The sequence below is a fragment of the Corythoichthys intestinalis genome, chromosome 2 (assembly GCF_030265065.1).
Source record: "Corythoichthys intestinalis isolate RoL2023-P3 chromosome 2, ASM3026506v1, whole genome shotgun sequence".
Classification (NCBI taxonomy): Eukaryota; Metazoa; Chordata; class Actinopteri; order Syngnathiformes; family Syngnathidae; genus Corythoichthys; species Corythoichthys intestinalis.
In genome coordinates, this window is record NC_080396.1 from 5,006,035 (window position 1) to 5,026,345 (window position 20,311).

A 20,311-nucleotide genomic window follows, 5' to 3' on the forward strand; every position below is an offset into this window, starting at 1 on the left:
AACCCCCCTTTACAGACGTTGCGCAACCGCTTTTGTTTCAATTTAGGCATAAAGAGAAGTATAATTCGAAATGTCATTTTTTAGCGTAGAATCTTTAATTGATGTCTAATATTTAGTTTTAAAAAAAAATTAAACAATTATTCACTTGCAAATTTTACAATTACGTCACAATGAAAAAATTAGCGTCTGTAAAAAAGTCATGGATATCTACCTCATAACTATAGCTTATTAGTATTTTTTTACGCATTTTCCCCAATATTTTAGATGATAAATCATCGATCAAAACAAACAAAATTTGAAAACAAGCGTTTAAAAGGGTAAATATGTGAAAATAATCTCGACCACTCCTTGATGTCTGCGATTTCTGCCTTGCGACTCATGTTATATTACCATGTTTGACCCATAAAATCCCCCAAAAATCCATTCACATTTGTGTCTTTACACTCGGTGATACATGCTACATGGAGTTTTCGGATCGAAAAGAGGTAAGTACACGATAATATCTCGTTAAAATCATGGCGTCTTTAATTATGCTCTCACATGCTCTCACCTCCAGATAGGGTTTTGCTGTTTAGAAATGTTTATTCATTTTTTAAATGCCCTCCTGTTCAAAATGTTTCTTTTCCCAGAAAATTGAGATTTTAAGCTTTCCAATGACGTATCACACATGCATATAGGACATTTTTGAAGGCCAAATTGGGGGTTTCAGAGCGGAACTTCAAGTCACCTTCTGCCATAATGTTAAAATATGGAATTTGACATCTTTTGAAATGTTCTACTAACCAACCATGGAGAAAGCAATACGCTGCTGTGCTGCAATGTAATAGCTTGCTAAGCTAAAGTGTGCTTATTGTATGTTAGCAGTAGCACTGTGTTCATGATGTTCAGTGCCGTAGTTTTGGCAACTATTCAATTCCTTTGAACGGCTCTTTTACTACCGAAGTAAAACTAGTGACTGCGTTTGAGCTAATTGGCGACAAATAGAGGACAACATACGGTATAATTTCCTCTAAAAATTCGACTTGAAGTCCGATGTGCCATATCTATGTTTGTGAGATTTTTTTTTTACTAGTTCGATGGACTTTTAGGGAGCTAATGTAGAGAGCTAGGCTAAGCTAACGGGACTGTGATATGAGCATGAGTAAAAGGCTTTGCGTGTGCTACAAAAGTTAAAGCTGAAACTTAGTGCTGCAACATAGTAGCTCGCTAAACTAAAGGATGCTAATCCCTCGTATTGTGTTCAGATCAAACCTGTTTTCAAGTTTGGGTATGCAAAAATTAATGATACTTTTTACATACCTAAACTTAAACAATATACTGCAAAGGTTTCATATTTTCTGTCTGAGTTACATCAGATAAAATTTGATCTACTAGCAAAAATATGGCCAGAATTTTAACACAATACAAGAGTTAAATTAGCACTAGCGGCAGCACAGTTTATTCACGACTGTCAATACTGTGGTTTTGGCACCTATTCAGTTCGTTTGAACCGGTCTTTTGATTCTCTAGTAATACGAGTGACTGTGTTTGAGCTACTTGGCGGCAAATGATAGACAACATAGGGTACATTTTCCTCTTAAAATTCAATCTATAGTCCGGTGTGCCTTAATGTTTTTTCTTTGACTAGTTCGATTAATACTACAAAGCGACTGATAGTCTGGAAAATACGTTATTCATGCTGAACCATTGTGACATCAAAGAGGACAGTGTTGTGCCTAAGAATTGGATGTTGCGTGCCTTCAAGACAAGGATGACGATTCCGTGCAAACGAATTGAAGTGAGCGGTCTCCCTCGCCGAGCGTCTCACATGACTTCGTAGCCACTGCGGATGCCTCGCATTAAACAGCAGGCGAACACAACGCCCATGATCTATAAAAGGGTGAAAGCGGGCAGACAAGAGGTGAGTCAGTTGAACGCCACTCGGGAGCAGGATGCTTGTCATGTGACAAGAGTCAATGTTTGCATTTGGATAGAGTCGTGTGCTTTCTGTCGGGGTGTCCACACCTTTGCAACCAGAAAACGGGAGGATGCCGCCATCAATCTGATCAAATGTGTCACATTCTTTAACCCTTTAAATGTTTTGATCTCCCACCCAAAATGAAATTGGTGACTACTGTTTGTGGGTCTTTGCTAAACTGTGGGTAAAGATTAGTAAACTGAGGCTACAGATTACTAAACTGGGTACAATTTAGTAATCTCTAGAGGTGGGACTCTATGGGCACCTCGATTACGATTACGATTCAGAGGCTACGATTCGATTATAAATCGATTATTGATGACCCCCCCCCCCCCCCCCCCCGCGCTATTAGCTGCTAATGTTTTGTACATTAGTTACAAAAACTGTACAAAAAAAAAAAAAAAAAAAGCCTCGCAGGCTTAAATAAACGACTATTTCAGTATCAAGTTAACAGTTAAAAACAATAAATAATATACTCAAATCCCCATTCTGTATCAGCAGATTTAAACTACATTCAATTAATTTAATGTTGTCAATCAACCGTTAAAGTTGTTAAAATTGCTCCTGTTATTCCATAATTTCCCTTTTGTCTACTTTCGACATGTGAAAGTTTTAAAACTATTTTAAAGATAGATTCAAGTCAATATTTTACCGATTTAGGAGTATTTTAGATAAAAAGTTAATTAGGTTCGCTTGGGAGGTTTGCTACAACAGCCTTGCAGGGAAGTCTACTGCTTTAAGATGGCGGCCGTTTACTAACGCCCGCATCTAGCTTTTTCTACATGTGCTGCTATAGCCACCGAGTCTATTCTACATCTAGTCCTATATAAATATGATATCTACCTTAACATTATGTATTGTGGACGTACTTTGTAGCAGCTTTCGGCAGCAGTCAGGTATGTTGTTGTTTTTTTAACTCGCGGCATGAGTTGAGTTAGAGCCGTGAGTTGAGCATTACCCGAGTGGCCGGGTAATGACAAGCATGATGTTTAGCTACTCTCGCTCCGTTCCTCATTGCGTCCCGAAGACTGCGCGGCGCGCTGAGTGTGTTTTACTTCTGCTTTACTTGACATATTTCAATAATCGGAATTTGGATGTTTGTGAATCGTTCTCGAATCTTCCACGACCGAATCGCGAATAATCTAAGAATCAGAAAATTTCGCACACCTCTAGTAATCTCTGTCCTAAACTGTACCCACTTTAGTAAACTGGTTACAGTTTAGCAAGCTGTGCGCTAAACTGTGGGTACAGATTACTAAACTGTGGGTGCAGTTTGATAATCTTTGGGTACAGTTTAGTAATCTGTGCCCGAAACTGTACCTACACTTTATTAAACTGTGGGTATATTTTAGTAATCTGTGCCCTTGTGGGTACAGATTACTAAATTGTGGGTAGTAATCTCTGCCTCAAATTGCACCCACTTTAGTTAACTGTGGTGACAGTTTAGTAATCTGTTTGCCTGGTAAACCAGACTCAGCGCTGTTCCAGCGATTGAGTCTGGCGACCGTCTGGCGGATCACATTCCGAGGGCGGAGCAAGCCACAGACAAGCAGATGTGACGTTGTTAAAGCGACAAGTAATTAGCGTGAGCGGAGAATGGAGACGTTTATTCAACATGGCTAGCGTGAGCCATGTTGAGTGTTGTCAATGACTTGTTTCGATGCGTTTTTGGTAATTTAAAACTGGTTTTACCGCGGATTGGAACATATTCTCGGCTCTCCCATTCGCCATCTGTGTTGTTGTAGACACGACTTTCGGCGCGCTCGTTAAGAACACGTCACGCCAATAAACGAATCTGATTGGATGATTGATTTTGTACCTTGCTCGAGAGGTTGTTAATGAGCTGGGTCTCAAACTATTTCTCACAGTGTTTGAAAAATACAGGGAGAATAGTCTGGCTGTGCCAGGCAAGTAATCTATGCCCTAAACTGTGGGTACATATTAACAAACTAACAGATTACTAAACTATGGGTACAGTTCAGTAATATGTGCCCTAAACTTCACCCACTTTAGTTAACTATGGTTATAGTTTAGTAATCTGTGCCCCAAAAATGTGGGTACATATTACTAAACTGTAACAGATTACTAAACTGTGGGTAAAGTGTGGTTATCTGTGCCCTAAACTGTGGGTAAAGATTACTAAACTGTGGTTACAGTTTAGTACTCTCGGCCCTAAACTGTACCCACACATAAGTAAACTGTGGGTATAGTTTAGTAACCTATGCCCTTAACTGTACCCATGGTTTAGTAAAATGTGGGTACAGATTACTAAATTGTGGGTAAAGTTTAGTAATATGTGCCCTAAACTGCACCCACACCTTAGTAAACTGTGGTTACAGTTTAGTAATCTGTGCCCTCAACTGTGGGTACAGATTACTAAACTGTAACAGATTACTAAATTGTGGGTACAGTTTTGTAGTCTGTGCCCTAAACTGTACCTACACAATAGTAAACTGTGGGTATAGTTTAGTAATATGTAGGGCTGCAGCTATCGAATATTTTAGTAATCGATTAATCGATGGACTAGTTAGTTCGAATAATCGAGAAACCGGATAAGGAACATGAAAAATTAAAATACCTGACCTGAGCATCAAACGGTATAACTTTTTTTTTTTTTTCAAAAAACGAGGATCTAAGTACAACAAAAGAACAATTGGCAAACTTACATGAAAAAGTCCGCTCGCTTAAATGCTATAAAATGCTATTTTTTTTTTTACAATGCTCATAACAAATGGTTGACATATATTCCAACAGAAAACAGCTAAATATACCTATAAACTAAATTATGAATGAGTTAAAAAAAACAATAGCTCAAACAAAAACTTAGCTAATGCTGGTCTTAACAGGGAACAGTTGGATTCAGCCATGTGAAACGAGACGGACCAGAGGGCAGTATCTGCCCTAATCAATAAATCTAAATGCAAACACTTTCAAAGTAAACCATTACAACGCCACTTTAATTAAACGAATACTCTAAGCAACAAAATTTAATCCGAATATTTTTTTCTAATCGAATACTCGAGTTAATCGATTGATCGTTGCAGCACTAGTAATATGTGCCCTTAACTGTACATACGGTTTAGTAAAGTGTGGGTACAAGATTACTAAAGTGTGGGTACAGTTTAGTAATCTGTGGGTGCAGTTTAGTAATCTGTGCCCTAAACTGCACCCACACTTTAGTAATCTGTGCCCTAAATTGTGGGTCCAGATAACTAAACTGGGGGTGCAGTTTAGTAATCTGTGACCTAAAGTACCTACACTTTATTAAACTGTGGGTATAGTTTAGTTATCTGTGCCCTTAACTGCACCCACAGTTTACTAAACTGTGGGTAAAGATTACTAAATTGTGGATACAGTTTAGTAATCGGTGCTCTAAACTGTGGATACAGATTACTAAACTACAAGAGATTACTAAACTGTGGGTACAGTTTGGTCATCTATGCCCTAAACTGTGGGTACGATTTAGTAATCTGTGCTCTAAACTGTACCCACACTTGAGTAAACTGTGGGTATAGTTTAGTATTCTGTGCCCTTAACTGTACCCGTGGTTTAGTAATTTGTGGGTACGGTTTAGTAATATGTGCCCTAAACTGCACCCACATTTTAGTTAACTGTGGTTAGTTTAGTAATCTGTGCCCTAAATTTTGGGTACAGATTTTAATCTGTAAACAGTTTACTAAACTGTGGTTGCCGTTTAGAAATCTGTGGGTACTGATTAGCTATGATTTTTTTTTTTTTTTACCCTGACACCTGGAAGGCTCTGTAAATTTATTTTCCCACTGTTACATGTATAAATCAGAACAAAATCAAAGTTTTACCTAAATTTGTGATCTATGGACTCTGCGATTTTCTATCCATTGCTTTAATAAATCAAGTCGTTCAGCAAACGAAAATTGGAATCGGTAAAGGTATAACGACACGCCGCAATGGATGACCATTGTTACCAATAAATCACAGTGAAGTCATTTGTTGCTTTTCGTTAAAAGTGGCCTTGAAAAAAGGCCTCCTGCCATGGTTTGGACACCCCAAATTTTCTCCATACAAACCTCAATAAAAGCGAGGACGAGAGCAGCGACGATCACCCACAGGATGTTTTTCTTCAAAAGAGCCTCCAGTGCGGTGCGACAACCCTTGAAGAGGACCGCGACATTGTTAGATGGTGTTAGTTTCACGTGCAACTTATCAGCAGATGACACCTTTCTATTACAGTGGTATGAAAAAGTATCTGAACCTTTTAGAATTTCTCACATTTTTGCATAAAATCAAAATCACACAGATGAAAAGACAGCGTCTGCTTTCACTAAAACCACCCATACACTTCTAGGTTTTCATATTTTAATGAGGATAGCATGCAAACAATGACAGAAGGGGGAAAAAATAAGTGAACCGTCACATTTATTCTTTTGTGGCCCACCCTTTGTTGCCCCATCAACTGATAGTGAAGTCTCTGACTAGTAGTAGACTAGTAAAAAGAAAATGTGTGCCCTCGAGCTGAATTGGCTCTTCCTTCGGGTAATTAGAGCAAACCAAAAGACCACAGGAAGGAGTTCGTGTAGGACGTTGCAGCTTCTTAAACAACTGCCAACATTTGTGTACAACACGAGCATAGGGTGTGTTACCTCTTGGTGCACTTTAGCAGAGTCAGCCATGGCCCCGACACCGCAATTGACTGACACGTTCACACAGCACGAGTCGGGCACGGAATTCCCATCGGGGCGGAAGTCGCGCCAGTCGGAGGAGCCGTTCATGCCGCAGCATTTCAACTGGAAACGGAGAGGAGTGTAAGGACGCGGTACGGATTGGCCAGCGAGTCGATAATGCCGCTCACCTCCTTCTGTAGAGAATCCACGCTGGCTTTGAATTCCTCCGAGCTGTTGCTGTACCTGGAAATCATATCCGCCAAACTGTCTTGGACCACACTGGACACCTGGCGCCGTACGACAAGAACAGAAAACTTGATTTGGCAACAAAGTTTATTGCAAAATTAACTCATTTGCTCCCAAAAACGTATGAATACGTTCTATTTTTAATTGTTTCAGTGTCCCCAAAAAGTATTTACACGTCTTTTTTTCCACAAGAGGCATCTCTAGGTTCTGCTGCAACTTCGCTAAAATGCACAATGCTCAAAACCCATTGAAGGGGAATATTGGAATGTGTTGTTTTCAACCCATCAAGCTGACTTCGCAAAATAGTGTACCTTAATGTATAACACATATACTTCTCAAAGGGAATGTGTTGTTCTTAACCTTAAGGGCAGCCTGACCACTAAGTCAAAGGCCCCGAGGGACCACTAAGTCAAAAGCCCGAGGTACCACTAAGTCAAACGAAGGAGTAAGGATCCCCAGGTACGGCCTGACCACTAAATCAAAAGAAGGGAGTAAGGACATACGAAACTTCTAAGGGAGGCCAATTATTCTCGCCGTGTGTGAAACTCGAACGGGAGGGGAAGTTACGAGGCGCGAAACTTGTTATAAAGAAGCGACGGGGGCAGGTAGGGTTAGAGTCTACTGAGAGTTCACGCGCGCGGACGTCCAGTTTTGGTGTTTCCTTGCTCGCTTTACCGAGGACGCCCCGGCTCTCCGTCCTTCCAGCACACGGTAATGAGATTTATGTTATTGCATGTAATCTATGAGCTGAAACACAATTGTTGCTTGCTTGCTTGTACACTTTATACTGTGGGTTAAATAAAATGTGCCGCTTGTTTAACGCAGTGAAGTGTTATTGTTTGCTGTCCATGTAAGTCGCCGACGATCCGCGATCCTGAAGTTAATAATAAGTCATAGCAATTGATTATGAGTTGTGACTATTGTATTATTTGATACTGTAATTGATTATAAGCAGTGTCTACTCAAAGAATACTTGTCTGATTGGATATAACAGACAAGTTAACCCATTGTAGCCTGGTGATTGGGTATCAGCCTCGCTACTATTCATTTTCATTGATACTGTGATTGATCATAAGCAGTATCAGAATTGTTTCAAAACAATTATGGCGTCACGGACAGGATTAATAGTATTGATAAATTGATTAGTATTGATTGAAATTGGTCATTGTAATTAAGTAATACTGAGAATTTGTTGCTTGGTAAATTGACTTGAGTAATACTGGGATTGTGTTGTTTTGGGATTTACGTATTACTCGATAAATTGAGTGAACATTCCGGTATATTTTTGGTTTAGCGTTATCAGTAGCGCGGGAAGTGTCGTCGGCGCGCGGGTTCGCGGCCCAGCCAAGCCAGAGAGGTGGGAGTGAATAGCGGGGCGACGCTGAACGACTATAAGACGTTCATGGTGACACTGAACGCTGTCGAACGCGTGAAACGGTATAGCGCGGGGACCGGAAGGGACCGGAAATTTCAAAGTAATACTGAGTGAGACGTAACAGAATAGCGATGTTTCAGAAATTGCAGAATTAATAAACATTGTCTATTAAGCAAAAGTGTGCCTGTTGCTTACTCACTGCGAACCTGGAAAATTTCAAAACACCCATTTTAAAGCAATAAAACTGGCCACTGGAGGGCAGTAGCGAATTTGGTAAGAACTCATGAAAGGAAGAGAAGTGAAGAAAAATAGTCAGGAAACGGAAGGTGGAGGGATCTTGTGAAGATTAAGAAGCGTGAGAAAAATGTGGAGAACGATGGAAAACAAAAGGCAAACGACACTGGAAAACAACACAATTGTCAAAAAAAATTTTCTTGATGAAACAGACGGTGATGAGGGAAAAGCTTACCCTGTCTGCAGAGACAGTCGCGGCCGCAATAGTGTCGTCTCTCAGTTCAGTAGTTTAGTTATGTGTAAATAAATTGTTACTTTGCTATCAAAAGCTCTATTTGTCTTGTTGTTTATGTTATTTTGTAGAAGGAAAACATTATTCAGATGTTTGAGATGTCACGAAAGCAAAAAATAGCCGTGTTAAAGTCAAAGTTATGTTTGAAATGTATGCTTTTACAAAAGGCTCAATTTCTCTGTTTTTTCATCAGAAATTGGAAAATTGCTCGAACTAAGCTATTTTCTAATGCTGATTTCTAAAGAATGGAAAAATATATGAACTGACTTTTTTTCCTGCTGAAAGAAGAGAGTCTAATCTTTCTTTTGGTGGGTTCCATGTTTATATAGCAATAGAACAGAATTTTCTGCGGGCCTTGCAAAATCAGTCAAAATCCAGCAAAACGGCCAGGAGTGAAGGGGGTTGCTCCTGTGAAAATGGCTGGGAGTGAATGAGTTAACACTTAAAAAGATGTTCTGCAAAGTCATTCGAGTCGTGTTGTGTCAGTATCAATACGGCACTAAAACATTGTCATCAGTATCGGGGAGTAGGAGGAAGTAACGTGTCAATTCGGGGTGGGAACCCTGGGTAGCTCACGATACGAAACGCTATAGAAGGCTCATGATAACTATGATCCCAAAATATAACGATACAACTATTATCAACAGATGGGTTAGGTAATCATTATTCTACAGAACAACTAATAACAGAAAAACAAGCTATTTTCATCCTTCTGCTGTGAATTGGAATTATTTTATCGCTAGTAGACTTCCAATCCATTTGAACTGGGTGAGTGGCAGTAAATGAACATGAACACAAACAAGAAAGCGGTGACAGTACAGTCACGTCTTCAGCTGGGTTTTGGAATTGGAAGCCCAAAAAAACGGTATCGGTGCAAGACTCATTAAAAGATTTTTTTTTCTTTTAAAAAAATGTGGTATTGTTACGATATTGGCATCAGCCGATACCATTTATCGGAATCGATAGCCCCAAAAATTGCATCCTGCAAGACTCATTGAATCAATTTTTTTTTAACGTGGTTATTGGTACAGTATCGGCATCAGCAGATAGAATTTATCGGAATCAGTTGTTCAAGATGTCAAGATTTAAAAAAATTTTTTTAAACATGGTATCGGTACAGTATCAGAATCAGACTATACCACACAGCCGGGTATCGGCATATGCAGCCCCAAAAATTGTATCGTACAAGACACATTGAATTTTTTTTTGCTGCTTCTCACGATTTCAGGAGAGGGTGCTTACAGCGCATTCTACTGGTAGCCAGGCCTCAGGCTAACGCAAGTGGCTAACGCTACTAATGAACATAATGAAGTCAGATAGCAGCTCTAACCTCGTCGAAACAGCTGAACTTAATGAGTGGATTGGGCAGGGACTGCACCTAGCAATCAGTATGTCACATTAATTTTTATATGTGTGTGTGCGTGTGTGTGTGTGTGTGAGAGAGAGATTTCTCTGATAGCTTTTATGATGCTAAATCATTCAGCATAAAGTATAATCCAACAGTGATGCCTATGACAGTTTAATGGCCACAGCTATTTTTCTGTATGTGCTTGCTTTGTTCTGTGTCATTACTGCCATCATAAAATCTTAAATGGCATAAGAGCTTTACTGTGGTTGTGTCTGTGTGGGGGGTGCGTTGTGTGCGTGTATGTATTATAAAAATGCTCTGGGAAAAAATAACCTGAAAACCTTGAAGTAAACACTTGTGTTGAGTAATTATGTCACAGCAGCCATTAACAATAAGTCGTCTATTTGAAGTTTACTTTTGAAGACGTAAGTCATTTGTGTTACAATGACATGTTTGCACAGTCGTCATATTAATTTTGATAATGTTGTGCATTGTTCAAGTCACACAAGCTGCTATAAATGTTCATTCTTGAATTCTTATTGGTTACAAGAATTTTTTATATACTTAATGTTTAGACTGCGTGTACAATTGTTAAATTATAAGATGGTAAATTAATCAACGACAAACAGTTAATTTGTATTTCATGCTTTGATTCATATTTTCAAACGATGTAACAGTCCACTTGGGCGAATTTATCGTCATTTATCGTTATCGAGGTAAATCTGCTGAATTTACCGTGACACGTGCTTAAGGCCATACGGCCCAGCCCTAGTGTTGGTACAGTGTCTGCATAAGTTGATACCGATACCATTTATTGGGATCGGTAGCCCCAAAAAATAGTATCGTGCAAGACTCATTGACAGTATTTTTTTTTACGTGGTATCGGCACAGTATCGGAATCAGACAGTACCATTTATCGTAATCTGTAGCCCAAAAAAATTGCATCGTGCAAGATTCATTGAAAGAATTTTTATTTTTTTCAAAAAAACATGGAATTGTTACAGTGTCGGAATCAGACAATACCATTTTTCGGAAACGTGGTATTGGTACGGTATCAGAATCAGACGATACCACACAGCCTGGGATCGGAATTTGGAGCCCAAAAAATTGTGTCGTTCAAGACACATTGAATTTTTTTAAGACACATTGAATTTTTTTTTTTTTATGTGGTATCGGTACAGTATCAGAATTAGACAATACCACACAACCAGATATTGGAATTTGTAGCCCAAAAAATTAAATGTGTCTTGCACGACACATTGAATTTTTTTTTTTTTTTTTTTCCTAAACATGGTATCGGTACAGTATCAGCATAAGCAGATACCGTTTATTGGAAGGTATAGCCCAAAAAATTGTATCGTGCAAGATTAATTGTAAGAATTTTAATTTTTTTCAAAAAAACATGGGATTGTTACAGTGTCGGAATCAGACGATACCATTTTTCGGAATCAGTAGACCAAAAAATTGCATTGTGCAAGACTCAAAGGTTTTTTTTTTTTTTTTTTTAAACGTGGTATCGGTACGGTATCAGAATCAGACGATACCACACAGCCTGGGATCGGAATTGAGCCCAAAAAATTGTGTCGTTCAAGACACATTGAATTTTTTTAAGAGACATTTTTTTTTTTTAAATGTTATATCGGTACAGTATCAGAATTAGACAATACCACACAACCAGATATTGCAATTTGTAGCCCAAAAAATTAAATGTGTCTTGCACGACACATTGATTGATTTTTTTTTTTTTTTTTTAAAACATGGTATCGGTACAGTAGTCCAAAAGATTGAATCATGTAGGACTCATTCAGATTTTTTTTTTAACGTGGTATGGTACAGTATCAGAGAAGATACCACACAACCGGGTATCGGAATTTGTGCCCAAAAAAATCGCATCATGCAAGACTCATTCAAAGATTTTTTTTTTGTTTTTGTTTTACTGAGGTATTGGTACAGTATCAGAATTAGACCATCCCACACAACCAGGTATCGGAATTTGTAGCCCAAAAAATTCAATGTGTCTTGTACAGGTGTGCAAAATTTCCGATTCTTAGATTATTCGCGATTCGGCCATGGAAGATTCGAGAACGATTCACAAACATCCAAATTCCGATTATTGAAATATGCCAAGTAAAGCGGAAGTACAACACACTCAGCGCGCCGCGCGGTCTTCGGAATGAGGAACAGAGCGAGAGTAGCTAAACATCATGCTTCTCATTACCCGGCCCCTCGGGTAATGCCAATGCTCAACTCACGGCTCTAGCTCAACTCATGCCACGAGATAAAAAAACACAACAACATACCTGACTGCTGCCGAAAAGCTGCTACAAAGTACATCCACATAATGTTACGGTAGATATCATTTATATAGGACTAGATGCATTATAGATTCGGTAGCTTTAGCAGCACATCTACAAAAAGCTAGATGCAGGCGTTAGTAAACGGCCGCCATCTTAAAGCAGTACACTTCCCTGCAAGGCTGTTGTAGCGAACTTTCCAAGCAAACCTAATTAACTTTTTATCTAAAATACTCCTAGATCAGTAAAATATTGACTTGAATCTATTTTTAAAATAGTTTTAAAACTTTCACATGTCGAAAGTAGACAAAAGGGAAATTATGGAATAACGGGAGCAATTTTAACAACTTTAACGGTTGATTCACAACATTAAATTAATTGAATGTAGTTTAAAGCTGCTGATACAGAATGGGGACTGGAGTTTTTTTATTTACTATTATTTTTGTATATTTGTTTACCGCTATATGTTAACTTTATACTGAAATAGTAGTTTGGTTTAGCCTGAGAGTATTTTTGAACAATTTTGGAACTAATGTAGAAAACATTTAAAAAAAAAAAAAAAAAAAAGAGGGGGGTGCATCAATAATCGTTTTATAATCGAATCGGAGACTCTGAATCGTAATCGTAATCGAATTGTTAGGTGACCAAAGATTCACAGCTCTAGTGTCTTGCATGACACATTGAATTTTTTTTTTTTTTTTTTAACATGGTATCGGTACAGTATCAGCATAAGCAGATACCATTTATTGGAAGGTATAGCCCAAAAAATTGTATCGTGCAAGACTCAATGACAGATTTTTTTTTTAACGTGGTATTGGTACAGTATTGGAATCAGACGATACCATTGATCAGAATCATTAACCCAAAAAATTGGATCATGCAACAATCATTGAAAGAATTTCTTTTTTGTTTTTTAAATGTGGTATTGGTACAATATCATAATCAGACGATACTACACAGCCTGGTATCGGAATCTGGTGCCCAAAAAATTGTATCGAGTCATTTAATGTTTTTTTATTTATTTTTTTAAATTTATTTTTTAAACACGGTATCGGTACAGTATTGGCATAAACCAATACCATTCATCGAAAACGGTAGACTAAAAAATTGTATCACGCAAGACTCATTTACATTTTTTTCCCCAAAAAGCGTGGTATCGGTGCAGTACCGGAATCAAACGATACCACAAAACTGGGTATTGGAATCTAAAGCACACACAAAAAAAAAAAAAAACGGTATCAGTGAATTGCTCATTAAAAGAATTCTTTTTAAATCGTGGTATCGGCACTGGCCGATACTACACTGCCAGGTGTTGGAATCGATTTCAGCAGCAAAAAAAAAAATGCCACGGAGCAACACAAATTTTTAATTCTAATTTTATTAGGACGGCACAAAAAAAAAAAAAAAAAAAAATTGTCAACTCACTTTGTTTCTAAAGATATAACCGGCGATGGCCGCTGCAATCTGCACGAGGATGACCAACGAGAGAAGGATGGAGAACTAGGGGAGAGAAACAAAAACTATATTGGAAAAACAAGAAGGGCTTGGCGATTTACTGAATAGCCTATTACCATGGTAACCATGCAGTAGTTTTCCTTCCAAGCGCCGCAGCAACCAAAGAAGGAGATAAAGAAAATGACCACGCCGATGGCGATGATGACGATGGGCGCTCCCGAGGCCGACGCGTCCTTCATCATGACTGTCTGGTGTAAGGACACCTGCACCAGCACGCCCACCACGATCAGTGCCAGGCCACATAACTGTAAAGCACACAATGTGGGGTGAGCAGGTTATATGATATACAGTCGGTATTATGGGTGTGACAATATATCTCGATATTTCGTAACCCAAAACGATTGTCACAGTTTAAAAAAAAAACAAACAAACAAAAAAAAATGGATCCAAAAGTTTGCTACCAAAATCTACCATAAGAATAGTGTCTCTTATCTCACTGGCTTCCATTGATGCCGCTAGACATCCAACTCATTTTGAGTGGATTGGACGACTAGCGCCGTCAATGGCACTGAAAACAGAGCATTAACCGCTAGTCTTTTGTGGACATTTACAGGTCACTTCCTGTTCATTTTAGGGCATTTACAGGTTACTTCCTGTTGATTTTGAGTCAACTTCCTATTAATTTGGACGCTTTTGCGAGTCACTTCCTTATCAGTAACCCAAAATCAACAGCAAGTGACTTTGAAAAGCCCCAAAAGCAACAGGAAGTGACCCATAAATGCTCCCCAAAAAAGTAAAATGGCTTAAAATCAACAGGAAATGACACGAAATGTCCCAAAATGAACTCAATTCCTACAGTGGTATGAAAAAGTATCTGAACCTCTTGGAATTTCTGACATTTCTGCATAAAATCACCATCGAATGTGATCTGATCTTTGTCAAAATCACACAGATGAAAAAAAAACTCTGCTTTGACTATAACTACCCAAAACATTTATAGGTTTTCATATTTTAATGAGGATAGTGGAGCTGAAACGAGTGCTCGAGCAACTCGAGTTTAAAAACTGATCCGAGTAATTTTATTCACCTCGAGGAATCGTTTAATTTTGCCAGCTCTAAGCATCAAGTTTTGCCCGGACTACTTTTAATGCGGGACAACGCGCAGACCTCACGTGCGTAGCCGAAGAAGCAATAAATACATAAAAAAAACTTACCGCAGCCGACAGCCGCTACAAAATACGCCGACGTTGCTAAAAACTACGCCCGCAGGATGCTAGTGTGGTATCAGGTAGTGTCCGATGCGTCTCATAGATATCGCATGCATTTAGGACTAGATGTGAAATGACAGACTCGGCCGCGTCTGGGCAGCGTTAGTAAACAGCCGCCATCTTTAAGCAGTAGACTTCTCATCGCTAATAAATATAACGTTACTGTCACTCGCTCACGTAGCGTTAGCCCTTCGGAGGGCTAGGTTTCTGTTGATTATGACCACTTTCGATGTGTGGCTAACGTGTCTTACATACAGGCTTTATCTAATCTGTAAAAACAGCGCTGTAGAGTGATGAGGGTGTAAAATTAAAACATAATAAAACTAAATGTCAGTTTTAGCTCAGAAGTCATTGCTGAATAAAACGCCAAGCAGCAACCAGGTATCATACATTTATTTTGAACACTGCAAAAACTCAAAATCCTATCAGTACTTACACTTTAGACTAACTTAAAACTTAACTAGAACTTAAAAATAGCTTGACACAAATGGAAATTAAATTGAAACGTTTTTTTTTTTTAAGATCTAGAAGTTTTTTGAGTGAAAGCAGTGAATTTTATTTTCTCGTCACATCTGAGATGCAATTGTTGGCTGTTTTCAACAATGTACATCGAAAATAAAGACATTGATTGACTGAAAATGGTTCAATATTGGATTAAATGTCTTGTTTTCTCAAGTATATTTATAATTGCTCTTTACCCCAAAAAAATGTTTTATCCGATTACTCGATACTTTTCAGTCGATTACTCGATTAATAAAATATTCGCTAGCTGCAGCCCTAGAGGATAGTATGCAAACAATGACCAAAGGGGGGAAAAATAAGTAATGTAATGGTGTAATGGTGTTGGTACTTATAAAGCGCTTTTCCACCTTCCAAGGCACTCAAAGCGCTTTACACTATCTCGCCATCCACCTACTGGTGACGCAGCACCAGGAGCAACGTGGGGTTCAGTAACTTGCTCAAGGACACTTAGGTGAGTTCATCAGGGCGGAGAATTGAACCCACAACCTCTGTGGGACAACTACTCTAAGTGAATCATCAAATTTAATATTTTATGTCTCCCCCTTTGGCTGCAATAACTTCAACCAGACGCTTCCTGTAAGTGCAGATCAGTCTGGCACATCAATCAGGACTAATTTTGGCTCATTCTTCCCTGCAAAACTGCTGTAGTTCAGTCAGATTCCTGGAATGTCTGGCATGAATCGTTGTCTTTTGGTCAAGCCACAGCATCTCAATGGGTTTCAAGTCTGGACTTTGACTTGGCCACACCAGAACGTGTATTTTGTTCTTCTGAAGCCATTCTGAAGTTGATTTACTTCTGTGTCTTGGATCATGGTCTTGTTGCAGCACCCATCCTCTTTTTAGCTTCAATTGTCTGACAGACGGCCTCAGGTTTACATGCAAAACATCCTGATAAACTTTTGAATTCATTCTTCCATTAATGACTGCAAATTGTCCACGCCCTGAGGTAGCAAAACAGCCCCAAACCATGATGCTCCCGCCACCATGCTTCACGGCAGGGAGGAGGTGTTGATGTTGGTGAGCTGTTCCATTTTTACTCCACACATGACGTTGTGTGTTACTCTCAAACAATTCAACTTTGGTTTCATCAGTCCACAAAATTAGGGCTGTCAAACGATTAAAATTTTTAATCGAGTTAATCACAGCTTAAAAATTAATCATAATTAATCGCAATTCAAACCATCTATAAAATATGCCATATTTTTCTGTAAATTATTGTTGGAATGGAAAGATAAGACACAAGATGGACATATACATACAACATACGGTACATTAAGTACTGTATTTGTTTATCCTAACAATAAATCAACAAGATGGCATTGACATTTTAAATCTCTTAAAGCGATCCATGGATAGAAAGACTTGTAGTTCTTAAAAGATAAATGTTAGTACAAGTTATATAAATTTTATATTACAACCCCTCTTATTGTCAATCAAAAAATAAACTAGTAGCTTGCCATTGTTTATGTCAATAATTACACAATGCTCATTGTGCTTAAACCTATAAAATCAGTCACACCAAAGCGTCAGCAGAGGGAGACAAAAAACACAAGTAACAAGTGACCATCACACTGTGCTGTCATTTAAATCTGTTTGAGCAGGGCATGTGCGTTAATTGCGTCAAATATTTTAACGTGATTAATTTTTTTAAAAAAACGCCCGTTAACGTGATAATTTTGACAGCCCGACACAAAATATTTTGCCAAAACTTTTGTTGAGTGTCCAAGTGAGAAGTGACTTTTGCGGACATTAAATAAGCAACAAGGTTTTTTTTAAGACAGCAGTGGCTTCCTCCATGGAGTCCTTCCACGAACACCATTCTTGGCCATAGTTTCACATATAGTTGATGTGTGCACAGAGATATTGGACTCTGCCAGTGCTTTCTGTCAGTCTTTACCAGACACCGTAGGGTTCTTTTTTACCTCTCTGAGTATTGCACTGAACTTTTGCGTCATATTTCGCGGACTGCCACTTCTTGGGAGAGAAGCAACAGTGTATAACAGTATACAAATCAGCAATCCTTGATTGCCAGTCTTCAGACAGGTCTTTTGACCGAGCCATGATGCACATCAGACAATGCTTCTCATCCATACAATTCTTACCCGGGGTGCGTTTTACAGAGAGCAGGGCAGCTTTAAACCACTTATCAGAGATTGGGCAGATACCTGCATGGTATCCTCATTAAAATATAAAAACCTATAAATGTTTGGGTGGTTTTAGTTAAAGCAGACGCTGTTTTTTCATCTGTGTGATTTTGACAAAGATCAGATCACATTTGATGGTGATTTTATGCAGATTTGTGAGAAATTCCAAAAGGTTCAGATACTTTTCATACCACTGTATATTGTGAGATCATCGTTTTTCTGAGCCTTATATCTCAAATCATATCGTATCGTGAGGTACCCAATAGGTTACCACCCCTACTATACACTAAGCAAAAACATAAATGCTGGAAACTAAATCGCAGATGAGGTACAGGCATTGTAAAGTCGAATCGTCCAAGGTCGCGGACAACGTAAGCTGAATTTAATGGTGTCATTTTTTATTTATTTTTTTAATACTGTACACAAGCTCAAACAATTCACATCGAAGTGCGTCCATTTTTCAGACCACTTTTTTTTGAGGCGGTTTGAGTACTGTGCTTATCAATCATCAGTCAGATGTGATGAATAAGCAACAGGATGCTAAAGATGGAAGGAAGTTGCAATATTCTGTGGTCGGTATTTCTGTTCGCAGACACGTCAACAGGCAGACATTCATGTGATCTTTCGCAAATTGTTACGGTCAACCGTCAGATGGAATTGGATGTACAGTACTTTGGAGTTCGCAAAAGTGATACTCAAGAAAGCTATGCACTACAGTAATGAAGGACATTTACCAAAGTCGGTCTATGTCTTTGAAGATTTTAGACATACTAGTCTAAACTACTGTAATTTTCGGACTATAAGCCACTACTTTTTTCCTTCATTTTGAATCTTGCGGCTTATTTGATGATTTATTTTGGTTAATAGGTAACACTTTATTTAACTGCGGCGTCATAAGACCGCCATAATTATAACATGACACTATGATGGGCGTTAATGAGTGTTTATGACAGATTTAATTTCGTGTGATCCAGAATATTATGTCACTAACTCCATTTATGTCCAGCTCAGATCTTTTACATCCATTCAAAAGTGACATAATTTGCCGGATAACACTACGGTAAATGACATCTGTTATAAGCCCTCATTAATGCTCATGACTGTGTTTATATACCAACTTCCCCATGATACAGTGCTGGCCAAAAGTATTGGCACCCCTGCAATTCTGTCAGATAATGCTCAATTTCTCCCAAAAAATGATTGCAATTACAAATGTTTTGGTAGTAATAATTCATTTATTTTGCTTGCAATGAAAAAACACAAAAGAATGGGGGGAAAAAATTAAATCATGATCATTTAACACAAAACTCCAAAAATGTAAAAAGTATTGGCAGCCTTTGAAAAATCATGTGATGCTTTCCTAAATTGTGTTAACTTACATGTTGCACATAACAGGTGATGGCAATAACTAAATTACACTTGCAGCCAGTTAAAATGGATTTAAGTGGACTCAACCTCTGTCCTGTGTCCTTGTGTGTACAACATTGAGCATGGAGAAAAGAAAGAAGATCAAAGAACTGTTTGAGGACTTGAGAAGCAAAAGTGTGAGGATGCATGGGCAATCTCAAGGCTACAAGTCCATCTCCATTGACCTAAATGTTCCTGTTTCTACTGTGCCCAGTGTCATCAATAAGAGAAAAGCCAATGGCACTGTGGCTGACCTCCCTAGATGTGGACGGAACAGAAAAACTGACAAGAGATTTCAACGAAAGATTGTGCGGATGGTGGATAAAGAACCTCGACTAACATTCAAACAAGTTCAAGTTGTCCTGTGGTCCGAGGGTACAACAGTGTTAACTATCCGTCGGCGTCTGAATGAAAAGAGACTACATTGTAGGAAACCCAGGAAGACCCTACTTCTGACCCAGAGACATAAAAAAGCCAGGTTGGAATTTGCCAAACCTTACATGAGAAAGCCAAAAACGTTTTGGAAGAATGTTCTTTGGTCAGAAGAGACAAAAGTAGAGCTTTTTGGGAAAAGGCATCAACATAGAGTTTACAGGGGAAAAAGAGGCTTTCAAAGAAAAGAACACGGTCCCCACAGTCAAACATGGCGGAGGTTCCCTGATGTTTTGGGGTTGCTTTGCTACCTCTGGCACTGGACTGCTTGACCGTGTGCATGGCAATCTGAGTCCGAAGACTACCAACAAATTTCGCGGCATAATGTAGGGCCCAGTGTGAGAAAGCTGGGTCTCCCTCAGAGGTCCTGGGTCTACTACCAGCAGGACAATGACCCAAAACACACTTCAAAAAGCACTAGAAAATAGTTTAAGAGCAAGCACTGGAGACTTCTTAAGTGGACAGCAATGAGTCCTGACCTGAATCCCATAGAACACCAGTGGAGAGATCTGAAAATGGCTGTTTGGAGAAGGCACCCTTCAAATCTCAGAGACCTGGAGCAGTTGGCCAAACAAGAATGGTCTAAAATTCCAGCAGAGCATTGTAAGAAACTCAATGATGGATCTCGGAAGCGGTTGTTCGCAGTTATTTTGTCTCAAGGTTGTGCTACCAAGTATTAGGCTGAGGGTGCCAATAC

The 20,311-nt window shown here is 38.8% G+C and overlaps 1 protein-coding gene across 1 annotated transcript in view; it reads right to left on the reverse strand.

Moving 5' to 3' along the window:
• Positions 1-123: 123 nt before the first annotated feature.
• cd63 (CD63 molecule) overlaps positions 124-20,311 on the reverse strand; it is a 36,008-nt gene continuing 15,820 nt past the window's right edge. The window contains exons 3-8 of the mRNA XM_057861555.1: positions 13,958-14,146; positions 13,812-13,886; positions 6,786-6,884; positions 6,577-6,720; positions 6,004-6,087; positions 124-1,869 (exon numbers count right to left, since the gene is read on the reverse strand). Of these exons, the coding sequence (XP_057717538.1) occupies positions 1,804-1,869; positions 6,004-6,087; positions 6,577-6,720; positions 6,786-6,884; positions 13,812-13,886; positions 13,958-14,146 (657 nt within the window). The 3' untranslated portion in view covers positions 124-1,803. The remainder of the gene's footprint in view (positions 1,870-6,003; positions 6,088-6,576; positions 6,721-6,785; positions 6,885-13,811; positions 13,887-13,957; positions 14,147-20,311) is intronic.